The 16,153-nt window shown below is 43.1% G+C and overlaps 1 protein-coding gene across 1 annotated transcript in view; it reads right to left on the bottom strand.

The window, feature by feature from the left end:
• The window catches only part of NRAP (nebulin related anchoring protein), a 140,772-nt gene that overhangs the window by 111,504 nt on the left and 13,115 nt on the right, over positions 1-16,153 (bottom strand). The window contains exons 2-3 of the mRNA XM_073595871.1: positions 6,568-6,662; positions 774-861 (exon numbers count right to left, since the gene is read on the bottom strand). Of these exons, the coding sequence (XP_073451972.1) occupies positions 774-861; positions 6,568-6,662 (183 nt within the window). The remainder of the gene's footprint in view (positions 1-773; positions 862-6,567; positions 6,663-16,153) is intronic.

Here is a 16,153-nt window from a genome sequence, read left to right as displayed (position 1 = left end):
CCAAAAATGTGTCTGGTGGGTACATAATAACTTTAGAACTATAAACATTGCATGAAAGCATGATGCGCAACAACAAATTGCTGACCTCAGCAAACCTCAGATAGGCTCGTGAACGGAGTCTTTCCGAAGTTTGCCGAAGTGCGCTCAGGCCTTTTCGGTCGTTTCCGAGGCTCTCCGGCGCCCCCCACCTCTGGCTGCATGCGGTATTGCATCTCATTGAAGCCAATGCGGAACTAATTATTTTCGTTTCCATTGACTTCAATGGGAAAACTCGCTTTGATATGCGAGTACTTTGGATTACGAGCATACTCCTGGAACGGATTATGCTCGTAATCCAAGGTTCCACTGTACTCACAAACATATGAATTAAACAGAGAACAGAGGGAATGTGATCACTTATAAAAAAAAGGGAAAAAAAGAATTTATAATTTTTTTTTTTTATCTATAAATGTTTGTAAAAATGTTTTGCATTTCCATTTTAAACTTAATAAGTTGTTTTACAAGGTGATCGTTTACAATCACTTTAAATGGTTAACTTTGGCAGTAGTTCTGCCTGTTACTGTAGGCACAATATACTGTTTAATTTTTATCACACCACAGAGCAATACACACAATACATACTACCCCTCCAGCTGCTGTTTAGGTGGACATTTGGGGGCAGTAGAGAACAGGATCGACCTCTTCTCTTTACCGCCCCCTGCTGCCCATATGAAAGAGACCAAAATGTCATCCGGTTTGGCTTTCCATTGTTGGTATATTTTCCATTCACTGACCTCACTGATGGCCTCTGACTGCTTCTTCGCATTCATGTTGAGGGGGGTATCATACACACTGGTAAACGTGTTAGTCTTTGGGTTGTGCCTGGAAAGAGAAGAGAAACATTTGTATCATAAGTGTATCATTTCTAATGAGACATCAATCTCCTATATCAGGGTATCTTATGTCACATTTCAGATTCCTTTGTTCATTTTTCTCAGTGGAATCAAATATGTAAAGTGATAATAACTGTTTTCCCTGTACACATCCTTTGGAACATTTAATTTCTGCTATGTGCGTATTGAGTATAGCATTAACATTACTTAAAGAGTATCTCCACTTTTGTTGAGTAAAAAATTTCCCCCTTGGGTGATCGATGTACATTACAAGGATTTTAACAAACTTTGTTACAGATTCCTACCTTTTGTTATCCTGAAGAAATCACTGTTTGTTCTTTTGTGCCCATGTGCTAAGTGAATCTAATGGGAGTGATTCCATAATTATCAACCAGCTGCTGCACCTGTAGGGCTCTAATGAGGAAACCTTCTGGGTCTGCATCCCTTTAGACGTAATTTCCTATTCGGAGTATCTCACCAAAAATTTTATTTTTGTTGCAGGGGATGCCAAAAATCTGATTTGTATCTTAGGGCAGACTTCTGGCAAAATCAGTGAGCCAATCACACAAACAGGAAATTACATATCTAGGGGGTGTTTTGTATACCATCTGTGTACAAAACACTTCCAAGTTGCCATATTGCATTTTACAGAAAGTACGCAGTTCAAAATGGAAGGTAATTTTTAATTATTATTATTATTATAATACAGGATTTATATAGCGCCAACAATTTGCGCAACGCTTAACAAAGTGAAGGCAGACATTACATATACAGTATCTCACAAAGTGAGTACACCCCTCACATTTTTGTAAATATTTTATTATATCTTTTCATGTGACAATACTGAAGAAATGACACTTCTTTGCTACAATGTAAAGTAGTGAGTGTACAGCTTGTATAACAGTGTAAATTTGTTTTCCTCTGAAAATAACTCAACATAAAGCCATTAATGTCTAAACTGCTGTCAACAAAAGTGAGTACACCCCTAAGTGAAAATGTCCAAATTCCGCCCAAAGTGTCAATATTTTGTGTGGCCACCATTATTTTCCAGCACTGCCTTAACCCTCTTGGGCATGGAGTTCACCAGAGCTTCACGGGTTGCCACTGAAGTCCTCTTCCACTCCTCCATGACGACATCACAGAGCTGGTGGATGTTAAAGACCTTTCTCTCCTCCACCTTCCGTTTGAGGATGCCCCACAGATGCTCAATAGGGTTTAGGTCTGGAGACATGCTTGGCCAGTCCATCACCTTTACCCTCAGCTTCTTTAGCAAGGCAGTGGTCATCTTGGAGGTGTGTTTGGGGTCGTTATCATGTTGGAATACTTCCCTGCGGCCCAGTCTCCGAAGGGAGGGGATCATGCTCTGCTTCAGTATGTCACAGTACATGTTGGCATTCATGGTTCCCTCAATGAACTGTAGCTCCCCAGTGCCAGCAGCACTCATGCAGCCCCAGACCATGACACTCCCACCCCCATGCTTGACTGTAGGCAAGACACACTTGTCTTTGTACTCCTCACCTGATTGCCGCCACACACGCTTGACACCATCTGAACCAAACAAGTTTATCTTGGTCTCATCAGACATGACATGGTTACAGTAATCAGACATGGTTCCAGTAATGCATTTCCTTAGTCTGCTTGTCTTCAGCAAACTGTTTGCGGTTTTCTTGTGCATCATCTTTAGAAGAGGCTTCCTTCTGGGACAATAGCCATGCAGACCAATTTGAGCACTGACAGGCTGACCCCCCACCTCTTCAGCCTCTGCAGCAATGCTGGCAGCACTCATACGTCTATTTCCCAAAGACAACCTCTGGATATGATGCTGAGCACGTGCACTCAACTTCTTTGGTTGACCATGGCGAGGCCTGTTCTGAGTGGAACCTGTCCTGTTAAACCGCTGTATGGTCTTGGCCACCGTGCTGCAGCACAGTTTCAGGGTCTTGGCAATCTTCTTATAGCCTAGGTCATCTTTATGTAGAGCTGGCGTCCCTGGGGGGGGGCCAGAGGGGGCTCTGACCCCCCCAACATTATGCTGTGACCCACCATGTGCCCTCCCCCAATAAAAAAAAAAATTATTTATTTTTTTTACAAAAAATCAATGTCTAAGAGGGTGAGAGTCCCCAGTCAGCTCCTGCGGGTGATTCCTACTCCCTCCCTCTGCTTGCTGACACTGCATAATGCAAGCGGTCACACAACCACGGCTGCCCGATCTGCTCCTTCCCCTGCATCCTCATTGGCAGGGAGAAGAGCGAGTTGCAGGAAGGACTCCACCAGGACTCTCAGTTACTGAAAAAACAGACTGATTTCTCCCATCCTTAGGACAGGAGAACCAGCCTGTAAATTCCAAGAGATGCCAGACCAGCGCTGTCAATAGCAGGGGCAGGACAGCAAGAGGAAGCTGGGAAACCCCACAGTGGCAGAACACCAGGGCCCGGTGGCAAAACAACCTTTGCAATCCTGATAGTTCTCCCACTGCTTTGGACCCTTATATTTTCTTGGTATGCTGGTGACATATATATCTTGTTTTCTGCCACCCTGGGGGGGGCCCAATACAGTAGGAAGGGAGCTCACTGCAGAACATGTGAAAGGGCCGTTGTGGGGTCGTAGTAAAGGGCCCCAGTATATATTTATATATCTATATCTGTATCTATATATCTATCTATATATATATATATATATATCTAAGGGGACACTCAGATGGGGACAACTGATGTAAGGGGGGGGCATTATAATGGGGACACCTGATGTAAGGTGGCACTCCGATGGGGATAATTGATTTAAGGGGGCACTCTGATGTGGACACCTGATGTAAGAGGGGACTCTGATAGGGACACCTGATGTAAGGGGGCACATGTTCTGTTTAATCATCTAATGACAGTCTAATACATACTAGTGTTCCCTGTTCCCCCTCTGCACTACCTGTCAGACATTGTTTCTGGGTTGGGACTTATAGTACAGAAGTGGGTGAATTGGGAATACTGGTTCCCTGCATTTCTATTATACTGTTGACATTGTGCCCCCTGACTCTTTATACTGCACCCCCTAAATCCCGTCCTGATTCAAATGTCTGTCTTCCATCATTTATGATCAAACTAAAAATGACTGCAAGGTTTATGAATTGGGCTTTCAACAATTAGTTGATTTTTTTTTTCTTTAATTTTTTTCATTTAGAACTTAATGAATGCAGTTATTCAAAGCACCTTTATATACTGTACTGTATACACATGAAAACAAACCCGTATAATAAAAAACTCCTGGGGTTGTGTTTCCCAGAAAACACTGGAATACGGAGGATCAGGTGGACTCAACCTTCCGATCTGTAACCAGATCTGTATGTGTACGGAATGCTGTGCGACATTCCCTCCGCCTGGGAGGTGTGACTCAGCTCAGTGTTCCATTACAGTTACAATACATTTAATTTGTCCCTTACTCCTACCCCTTGTAAACACTGATGGTCTCCTAGATGGCTGTCCAACCTTTTGGGGAAACCACATTGAAGGACAGCCTGAGACATAAGTTATATGTGTGTCTCTAGATGTCTTATACTGTATGTTCATGCTTGTTCCAGGTCAATGACACACAAAGCAGTGATGTGAACCTCTGTGCTCATCATCCCTACATTCCCTACTTCATTGCTTATTGAAGCAAGGATGGGAATGACAGCATGCACTCAGCAAAGTCAATTCCATTAGAGCCCGTTTACACTTTGGCATCATGGTAACTTGCACTCTACTACCGCAAGGTTCAGCAACGTGTGTAATATATTTTACAGTGTTGTGACCGCATTCACTTGGTATAGCACCCCAACACACTGGGGCAACACATCTGTATTGCAGTGTGCCACAATGCATGGTAGTGTGGTGCTGAATTATGTTACAATAAAGGTCATGTATCATTTTCATCATGTTAGGGTGCCATTAAAGCCCACTGAATGGGCTGCCTTAAAGTGGTATATACCATATACCATCCCAACCTACCCTATACCACCTCAACCTGCCCTATACCACCCCAACCTGCCACTATACCACCCTATACTATGCTAACCTGCCACTATACCAACCTATACTATAATTTACAGGGGCCGGTTTGGGGTGCACCCCGTGACCATGTGCTGCCTGCAGGGTGCTGGGCAGCCTAGACAGGAATGAGGCTGACACCATGTTTTACCACACCAGGTGACACCAAGCCTAGTGACACCACCGTATATATATATATATATATATATATATATATATATATATATATATATATATATATATATATATATATAAAGCCCTATGTGCTTTTACATCTGCTTTTTGTATATCTGTGTTCTCTATAAATAAAACACTCTTCAGATTTGCTTTAAAATACATGGTTTTCCCTTTCATGAACAAGAAAATAATGAAGTTATGATGTTGGGCTGGTATAATAATGCTATGGGGCTGGTATGATATTTTTTCCAGGGCTGGTTTTTATTCCCAGTCCGGCCCTGGATCAGATGAATTGCAATTAATTGCAAAGTCCCATTTTGCCATGAAAATGAATTTAATGCCATAATAAAAATTTCCACTGCATTTATGAAGAATACTTCAGGACGCCCAAGAAAGTGAAGCAAGCGCCAGAACTGTCTCCTATAGTTGATGTGGGTACATCGGCATGCACAGTGGGGAGAAGACATTTGGAGGATGGCCTGGTGTCAAGAAGGGCAGCAAAGAAGCCACTTCTCTCCAGGAAAAACATCAGGAACAGACTGATATTCTGCAAAAGGTACAGGGATTGGACTGCTGAGGGTTGGGGTAAAGTCATTTTCTCTGATGAATCCCCTTTCCGATTGTTTGGAGAATCCCGAAAAAACCTTGTCCGGAGAAGAAAAGGTGAGCGCTACCATCAGTCCTATGTCAGGCCAACAATAAAGCATCTTCAGACCATTCACAATTTTGCCTCAGAACACAGCCATGAATAAAGAATGGTCCAAAACATCCTCCGAGAGCTACTTCTCCCAACCATCCAAGAACAGTTTGGTGAGGAACGATACCTTTTCCAGCATGATGGAGCACCTTGCCATAAGGCAAATATGATAACTAAGTTTCTCGGAGAACAAAACATCAACATTTTGGGTCCATGGCCAGGAAACTTCCCAGACCTTAATCCCAGTGGTCAATCCTCAAGAGGCGGGTGAACAAAAAAAACCCCACAAATTCTGACAAACTCCAAGCGTTGGTTATGCAAGAATGGGCTGCCATCAGTCAGGATGTGGCCCAGAAGTTGATTGACAGCGTGCCAAGCTGAATTGCAGAGGTCTTGAAAAAGAAGGGTCAACGCTGCAAATATTGACTCTTTGTATAAATGTAATATAATTGTCAATAAAAGCCTTTGACACTTATGAAATGCTTGTAATTTGACTTCAGTATACCATAGTAACATCTGACAAAATGATCTAAAACCACTGAAGCAACAGACTTTGTGAAAATTAATATTTGTGTTATTCTCAAAGATTTTGGCCACAGCTGTACATGCAGATAGGAAGTGGCTGCAAAGAGACTGCAGGAGATCAACAGTGCTGAGATGTAACTTACAAGTTTATAAAAAAAAAAGTTTGTGATACACAGTGCACAGAGTAAACTAAATATTCCATTAGAGCTTACATCAAATTTTAGGTTGAACACAATGGACATACGGCTACTATCGGCCTAAACATGAAGCTTTGACTTACGCCTGGCAATATGGCTTCTTCTGGTGACTGACAAAGTTGTTGACGGTCAGGATCATTTTGCAGACTTCGCAGTGGAAGCACGCCTTGTGCCAGGTCTAGAAAGGAGGAAAAGATAGGGTAGTTTATTCAGTAACTGTTGAAACCTGAGGATCAGCTTGGCAGGCAACTAGCATTTTCAGAATGAGATCAGTGGTGACAGCTTCTACATTTCTCTTATGACAGATATGCTCCAACACAAAGTGGCAAATAATTGTGAAGTGGAAGGAAAATTATAAATGGTTTTCCAATTATTTTACAAATAAATATGTGAAAAGTGTGGTGTACATTTGTATTCAGCCCCCTTTACTCTGATACCCCTAACTAAAATCTAGTGGAACCAATTGCCTTCAGAAGTCACCTAATTAGTAAATGGAATCCACCTGTGTGTAATTTAATCTCAGTATAAATACAGCTGTTCTGTGAAGCCCTCCAGAGGTTTGTTAGAGAACCTTAGTGAACAAACAGCATCATGAAGGCCAAGGAACACACCAGACAGGTCAGGGATAAAGTTGTGGAGAAGTTTAAAGCAGGATTAGGTTATAAAAAAATATCCCAAGCTTTCAACATCCCACAGAGCACTGTTCAATCCATCATCCAAAAATGGAAAGCGTATGGCACAACTGCAAACCTACCAAGACATGGTCGTCCACCGTCCACCGACAGGCCGGGCAAGGAGAACATTAATCAGGGAAGCAACCAAGAGGCCCATGGTAACTCTGGAGGAGTCCAGTTTGCAGTTTGCAAGAAGCCATGTGGGGGATACAGGAAACATGTGGAAGAAGGTGCTCTGGTCAGATCAGACCAAAATTTTACTTTTTGACCCAAAAGCAAAACGATATATGTGTGGCGGAAAACTAACACTGCTCATCACCCTGAACACACCATCTTTTCTTCAGCAGGGACAGGGAAGCTGGTCAGAGTTGATGGGAAGATGGATGGAGCCAAATACAGGGCAATCTTAGAAGAAAACCTGTTAGGCCCCATACACACTATTCGATTTTCTGCAGATTTTTGTCTTCAGATTTACCAAAACCATATAATATGAGGTCAAACCTATATGCCGCGTACACACGGTTGGAATTTCTGACAACAAAAATTTGAGAGCTGGTTCTCAAATTTTCCAACAACAAAATCCGTTGTCGGAAATTCCGATCGTGTGCACACAATTCCAACGCACAAAATTCCATGCATACTCGGAATCAAGCAGAAGTGCTGCACTGGCTATTGAACTTCATTTTTCTTGGCTCGTTGTAAGTGTTGTACGTCACTGCGTTCTTCACAAACAACATTTGTGCGACCGTGTGTATGCAAGACAAGTTTGAGCCAACATCCGTCGGAAAAAAAAATCCACGATTTTGTTGTTGAAATGTCCGATCGTGTGTACGCGGCATAAGAGTTTTAATTTGTATGCAATCAGGCAGGCCCTTGCACTACATGGTTTTGGTAAATCTGAAAACAAAAATCTGCAGAAAATCTAATAGTGTGTATGGGGTTTTAGAGTCTGCAAAAGACTTGAGACTGGGGCAGAGGTTCACCTTCCAGCAGGACAACGACCCTAAACATACAGCCAGAGCTACAATGGAATGGTTTAGATCAAAGCATATTCATGTGTTAGAATGGCCCAGTCAACGTCCAGACCTAAATCCAATTGAGAATCTGTGGCAAGACTTGAAAATTGTTGTTTACAGACGCTTTCCATCCAATCTGACAGAGCTTGAGATATTTTGCACAGAAGAATGGGCAAAAATTTCACTTTCTAGATGTGGAAAGCTGGTAGAGACATCCCCAAAAAGACTTGCAGCTGTAATTGCAGTGAAAGGTGGTTCTACAAAGTATTGATTCAGGGGGGCTGAATCAGTGTTGCCAACCACCCGTAGTTTTACGGGCAGCCCGTAGATATAATCCCTTTTTCGGGCTGCCCGTTAAAGTCCGTTACGGGCACCGGTGCCCGCAAAAATGATGGCGGCGAGCCGACCACGCAACTGCGCATGCGCAGTAACGTAATTGCGATGCCCGGCGCCAATTTCAAATCGATCAAGAGAGACACGGCGGCCAGGCGACTCTGTCCTGCCATGCAGTGCACATTCGTCATAGGCGGAGGTACCGGAGGAGAGTGAAGCTGTGGGGGGGATATCCATAGTAAAAGGAGGGCATTACTGGGAGCCGGGAGAAGTAATATGATGGTGGACAGAGCACATCAGTCTCTGTCCCCTGCATGGCATATGCAGAGGACAGAGACTGATGTGCTCTGTCCACCATCATATTACTTCTCCAGTCAACATCATCAGTGTGCTGTGTCCTCCTCCTGTGCCCCTTTCATCTCTCCACAGGTCAGGGCAGCACTGTGCGCAGTTGCGTGGTCGGCTCGCTGCCATCATGTCCGCAGCCTCTGTCCACTTCCTGTAGTATGTCCGCAGCCTGTGTCCACCTCCTTTATCATGTCCGCAGCCTCTGTCCACCTCCTGTAATATGTCCGCAGCCTCTGTCCACCTCCTGCAGTATGTCCACAGCCTCTGTCCACCTCCTGTAGTATGTCCGCAGCCTCTGTCCACCTCCTGTAGTATGTCCGCAGCCTCTGTCCACCTCCTGTAGTATGTCCGCAGCCTCTGTCCACCTCCTGTAGTATGTCCGCAGCCTTTGTCCTCCTCCTGTACCAGGAGGCAGCCTCTGTCCACCTCCTGTATCATGTCCATAGCCTTTGACCATCTCTTGTCTTTTATCATGTCTGCAGTCTCTGAGGGGATCCTAGAAAGGAGTCAAGAGTGAGAGCGCCGCCGGGATGGGGGTTACGGGAAGAGACAGACATGTGTGGAGTGTGGAGAGGAGACTACAGAATAGCCGCCAAGCTGGAGCCGCCTGACTGAGTCTTGCACTATGCACCTAAGAGTAGGTCAATGACAGCGCCGCCAGGCCAGTCTGAGGGGGGTCATTGATGTAAGGGGGGAGTGAATACAATAATGTAAGGGGGCACTGATATAAAGGTTCCCCCCTATATTAATAATCCCCCCTTACCTTAGTGTATTCACTCTGCGGAAGGTGGTCTCTGGTCACCATCCTGCAAACTCTGATGTAAGGGAGAACTCTGTGCTGGCCTGGTTATAGTATCCTGACCTTCATGTAAATTGAGAAATATGTTTTTTGACTTTTGTTTAACTTAAACACATTGCTAATGGCACTAGCTATGTGTTTATAGTTCAAATATTGATATTTGCACTGTTTAGCACTAAAAACAGTAATTTTAGGTACTTTTTTGCAGTCCCAAAAAAGAATGTGGATCCACCAGTAAATGTCATGATTTTTTGGCAGTAAAAAAATTGGTGCCGTTTGTAAATTTTGGCGTTCTGCCAGTAAATTTCACTTCGGGGGGGTTGGCAACACTGGGCTGAATGCAAATGCACGCCACACTTTTCATTTATTTATTTGTAAAAAAATTGAAAACCATTTATCATTTTCCTTCCACTTCACAATTATGTGCCACTTTGTGTTGGTCTATCACATACAATCCCAATAAAATACATTTAAGTTTTTGGTTGCAACATGACAAAATTTGGAACATTCAAGGTGTATGAATACTTTTTCAAGGCACTGTAAATTGGCTCTTAGGCTACCCCTCAAACTTAACCCTCTCCTCAACCCAAACCCTAAAACGTAAACTAATTTCAAAATTAACCTATAACCCTTAAACTGAGAGTATAGATTTACCCCCTAGAATCTTACCGTTACCGTTAAAGCTGAATATACAGTAAATTCCTTGATAGCCACAAAGGATAAAGATCCAATTAGTGTGCATTAAATGCCTTTACAAACCCAGATATTGTCATATAAAAGTAGCAGTGACCTCATCACTGTGCTGTACATAGCCTGTGCAGAGAATAGAGCTGTGGGAGGGGGCCTGCAGAGAACTACAGGAGGGGGCGGAGACAAGACCAGTCACCCTGCACAAGGAGAGAGAGCAGCAGTGAGAGGTCTCTATTACAGGAAAGTCTCACACTGGATTACTGCACAGATCTGGAAGAAATACACAAAGCACACTAAGATTTAAGGAAGAATACACATGATGAGTGGATTTAGATGATGTTTTTATTTCCCACACCGCAGCTTACTTGCAGCTCCATTTCTCTCTCCCTTCCTATGCACCGTGACCGAGCTTCAGTGTATAGAAATGAAAGAAATGCCATACTGTGACATTTTAATAGCTTCCCGACCGCCTCACGCAGATATACTGCGGCAGAAGGGCACGTACAGGCAGATTAACGTACCTGTACGTTGCCCTTTAAGAGGCAGTTTGCGGTGCGCCCGCCGGGAGCCCCGAGATCGCGGGTCCCGCGGACCCCATGTCCGCGGGGATACCCGTGATTGTCTCACGATGAGGAAGAATGGGGAAATGCTAGATCTCCCCGTTCTGCCTAATGACACTGTCACCTATAATCGGGAGCGGTGATCAGTGATGTGACACACACAGCCCCTCCCCCCCACAGTTAGAATCACTCCCTAGGACACACTTAACCCCTACAGCGCCACCTAGTGGTTAACCCCTTCACTGCCAGTGACATTTTTACAGTAATCAATGCAATTTTTTAGCATTGATCGTTGTATTAATGCCAATGGTCCCAAAAATGTGTCAAAATTGTCCAATGTGTCCGCCATAATGTCGCAGTCATGATAAAAATCGCTGATCGCCGCCATTACTAGTGAAAAAAAAATTATTAATAAAAATGCCATAAAACTATCCCCTATTTTGTAGACGCTATAACTTTTGCGCAAACCAATCAATAAACGCTTATTGCAATTTTTTTTTACCAAAAATATGTAGAAGAATATGTATCGGCCTAAACTGAGGAAAAAAAATGTTTTTTATATATTTTTTGGGGATATTTATTATATATTTATTATAGCAAAAAGTAAAAAATAATGCGTTTTTTCAAAATTGTTGCTATTTTTTTGTTTATAGCGCAAAAAATAAAAACCACAGAGGTGATCAAATGCCACCAAAAGAAAGCTTTATTTGTGGGAAAAAAAGGACGTCAATTTTGTTTGGGAGCCACGTCGCACGACCGCGCAATTGTCAGTTAAAGCGACGCAGTGCCGAATCGCAAAAAGTGCTCTGGTCTTTGGCCAGCAAAATGGTCCGGGGCTTAAGTGGTTATTAACGTTAAAAAAAGGAAGCAGTGCTCTGTGCTTTACAAATACAAGGCACGGCTGGCCAGAAGGGACACTTCCTGCATGGCAAAATGCAGAATTTTACAATGCACAAAGTGTGAATAAGCCCTACATGAGATGAAATCTCTCTAGAATGAAGTGAACTCTAACCTTTGAAACCTGTAACTAAAACAAATATCTTCATGATGATTTCCCTGCACCTCCTGTTCCAGAGACAGCTGTAAAACTGTATTTTCTCCACTCGCTTTCTGTCCCGATGACACTATTGCCAGTGGAGTATTTTGCTTTTGTGCTGCCCTAGGCAAGACTAAAAACGGGCGCCACCCCCCCCATCTAAATTTGTCCCACCCCAGCCGCTATAAAATTGTGCACACCTGTGCAACTGCGACAAACGGCGTTACTTTTACTATCCATAGGCGACACTCTACAAAAAGCCATTAAAGCCATTACAGGTTACCACTTTAGATTTACTCAGGAGGACTGTTGCTAGAATTACTGCCCATGATCTGACGTTCACGCTGATATCTCACATGTGTGGGACAATCGCTGTTTGCGTGTGTGCGTGACCAACACTCACGTTCGCCCTTGCATGCAAGCATGGGAAGATGGGAGCACTTTATTTAGTTTTTAAATTATTTTTTTTTTTTTTTTTACACTGTTGCTTTAATATATATATTTTTTAGCACTTTTATTGCTCTCACAAAGATGTACACATCCTTATTACAGCAATAGAGAGTGACAGGTACTCTGTATGGAGAGATCTGGTGTCTCTCCATAAAGACCCCAAATCTCTCCTCTGCCCTTAAAAGCATTTGATCACACCAAGATCTGTGTTTTTGAATGCTTTTGATTTTTCAAAACCGGCACTGATGATTCCCGAGTAAACTGGAAGTGATGTCATGTCACAGCTTTTACTGTTATCGCGGTTTACTTTTATGAACAACCGAGCAAAGCCGATCCCGGTGGGACGGGAGAGCCCAGGAGAGCCGCGGAAGGTGGCAGGAGGGTGGGACATCCCCTCCCACTGCTTGTAATAGCAATCAAGCAGCTAGTAAGCTGCTCCGATTGCTATTACAAGAGATATTTTGAAGAAATGGATTCTGGACAGCCGCACCCCAATAAAAGCCTTTATTGTAATGAATAGTCAATGTTCCGTTCATGTGACAAGAGAAGCAGGGCAAACAGCTGACGTGTTTCACAACATCATTGTTGCTTAGTCATAGCATTGCTATTACAAGAGAGCTGACCGCCAGCTCTAATAAACAACAACAGGGTGACGCCTGCAGCTGCAGTCATCATCCCAGTACAGACGCTGCCCCCCCCTAAAAAATGCCGTCCCAGGCTGCGGGAGCGTGTCCGCGGGTCGGGCAGACTCGATCTCCCCTGGGGATCTGCCTTTGTGACATGTCAGAGATCTTCTGTTCCCAGTGATCAGGAATAGTGATCTCAGTCATGTCACTGGTAGCCCATCCCCCCTACAGTTAGAACATGCTGAGGGAACACACTTACCCCTTTGATCGCCCCTTAGTGTTAACCCCTTCCCTGTCAGTGACATTTTTACATTGATCAGTGAATTTTTTTAACACTGATCAATGTAATAATGTCACTGGTCCCTAAAAGGTGTCATTTGGGGTCAGATTTCAGTCGTGCTAAAACTTGCAGATCGCTACCATTAGTAGTAAAAACAATAAAAAAAAAAAAATTCCCTAAATCTATCCCCTATTTTGTAGACGCGATAACTTTTGCGAAAACCAATCAATATACTTATTTTGTGTTTTTTTTGTTTTTTTTTTACCAAAAATATGTAGAAGAATATATATCGGCCTAAACATTTGTTTTTATATATATTTTTTTTTGGATATGTATTATAGGAAAAAGTAAAACGTTTTTTTTCAAAATTGTCACTCTTTGTTTGTTTATAGCACAAAAAAATAAAAACCGCAGAGGTGATCAAATACCACCAGAAGAAAGCTCTATTTGTGGGAAAAAAAGGACATAAATTTTGATTGGGTACAGCGTCGTACGACCGCGCAATTGTCAGTTAAAGCGACAAAGTGCCGTATTTCAAAAAATGGCCTGGTCATTAAGGTGGCAAACCCTTCTGGGGCTGAAGTGGTTAAAAAGGCTTTAGGAGTCTTTTAGAGCCCTGTGATGCCTCACCTTGCCTTCCATTGAAGCCAATTAAGCACAGATCCTTCTCCATGATCTTCTTCCCTGGCCAGGGAAAGTGACAACATAAACCAAAAATGACATTATACACATTGCTTCTGGGTTCTTTTACAGTTAGGGAAGATCAGCGAACAGATTTTAGCAGGTCTCCCTCCCTACAATCCAGTAATAGAGCCATGTAGGTCCTGGGCCTACAGGTGGGACAGCAGAGCCCAGGAAGCATGGAAGGGGGGTTACATGGTAAATACTGGGAAATAAAGGCAATAGCTACCACTAGTAATTGTGCCATAAATTATATGGATCTCCTTTTTAAATAAAAAAACATGGCATCACTGTACATCTATAATATAAAGAACAAGAACCTGATTTGGATGTTATAGCTCAGCTATACTGTGTTTCTGGAAATGATTGTACAACTGCTGCCTTCTAGTACTTGTACATAGTATAGGTATAGCACAAAATGAACTGGTGCAGCTCTCACACCTACTGTATACACCTATGGACCAAAGTCATTTTTACCTTACTGCTTTGGATCTTTTCTGCTGGACATTTTTTTTGGGGGGGGGGAGCGTGTACCACCCTGTTTTTATGGGCATCCATCTCCCACTTCCTCCCCTGGCTCCGCGGCACCGGAAGGAAGATCACCTCTCCCCCTTCCTCCCTGCAATCTTCTGGGACATGTCACAGGTCCCAGAAGATTGCCCGGCCATTCACAGCGCACAGGACGGCTCGCGCATGCACAGTGCGCACCCAGCTGTGAAGCCACAGCCGGGCGCCCACATTTAGAATGCCGACGCTACGGAGAGAAGGGGGAGAGGAGCGGGGCTTCGTATGCATCGCTAGACCATGGGACAGGTGAGTGCCTGATTATTAAAAGTCAGCAGCCACACTTTTTGTAGCTGCTGACTTTTAAATGGGTGGAACTCCGCTTTAAGAATTTAATCCTTGCTGGGAGTTATGCAAGGATACATTTTGTCTAATTCCTGGAGTTCAGCTTTAAGATAACAAAGTAATATATATGTCGTTTTTTTTTTTTTAAGGACAAGCAAAGCATTTTATTGATAAAATTGTCTTGCAAAAAACTATTTTGCAATAAAACATAACAAAACTAAAAAATATATTTCTTGCCTTCTAATTTATTCTGTGTTAATTAACAATTGTTACTGTTGTTAAAAAGTTTTATTGTTTCCTCATAACTGATCCTGTTCAAACTGAAACTAACATTAAAGTGTTACTAAACCCAGGAGCCTGCATTTACTATATCCGGTATCCCACAGTACACAGAACATGGAAATGCAATAGTTTTATTCAGTGGCGGCTGGTGAAGTTTTAGGATGGGGGGGGGGGGGCGCCAGACCCCACCCTTCATTTTTGACCCCTCACACTTCTCGTAAGCCCCACCCCTTATAGAATCCACCCACTCCTTCCCTTGTATTCCACTTGTTTCCACCCATGGTGTCAGGAGTATACAGCTCAGCATCACAGGACAGAGTATATAGCTCAGCATCACAGATCAGGGTATATAGCCCAGCATTACACATAGGTGTATATGGCCCAGCACTACAGATAGGTGTATATGGCCCAGCACTACAGATAGGTGTATATGGCCCAGCATTACACATAGGTGTATATGGCCCAGCATTACACATAGGTATATATAGCCTAGCATTATGAATCAGGGTATATATAGCCCAGCATTACAGATAGGTGTATATGGCCCAGAATTACAGATAGGTGTATATGGCCCAGCATTACACATAGGTATATATAGCCCAGCATTACAGATAGGTGTATATGGCCCAGAATTACAGATAGGTGTATATGGCCCAGCATTACACATAGGTATATATAGCCCAGCATTACAGATAGGTGTATATGGCCCAGAATTACAGATAGGTGTATATGGCCCAGCATTACACATAGGTATATATAGCCCAGCCTTACAGATAGGTGTATATGGCCCAGCATTACACATAGGTATATATAGCCCAGCAATACAGTTATGTGTATACGGCCCAGCATTACAGATAGGTGTATACGGCCCAGGATTACAGATAGGTGTATATGGTCTCTGAGATGAGTAGTCCATGTCTATTTTAATGTCGTTCCTCAGGTAGGCTCAGACAAAGTGTTAGTTTTCTGCCTAAATTCTGTGTGTGATAAAGCGTATGTAATTGCTGGCTTTTTGTTTATAATGGTTGTGATAAGATTTACTTGT

This window comes from Aquarana catesbeiana, linkage group LG08 (genome assembly GCF_042186555.1).
Source record: "Aquarana catesbeiana isolate 2022-GZ linkage group LG08, ASM4218655v1, whole genome shotgun sequence".
NCBI lineage: Eukaryota > Metazoa > Chordata > Amphibia > Anura > Ranidae > Aquarana > Aquarana catesbeiana.
Note: the sequence above shows the minus strand (reverse complement) of the source record. Positions and strands in the feature narration are given on the sequence as shown.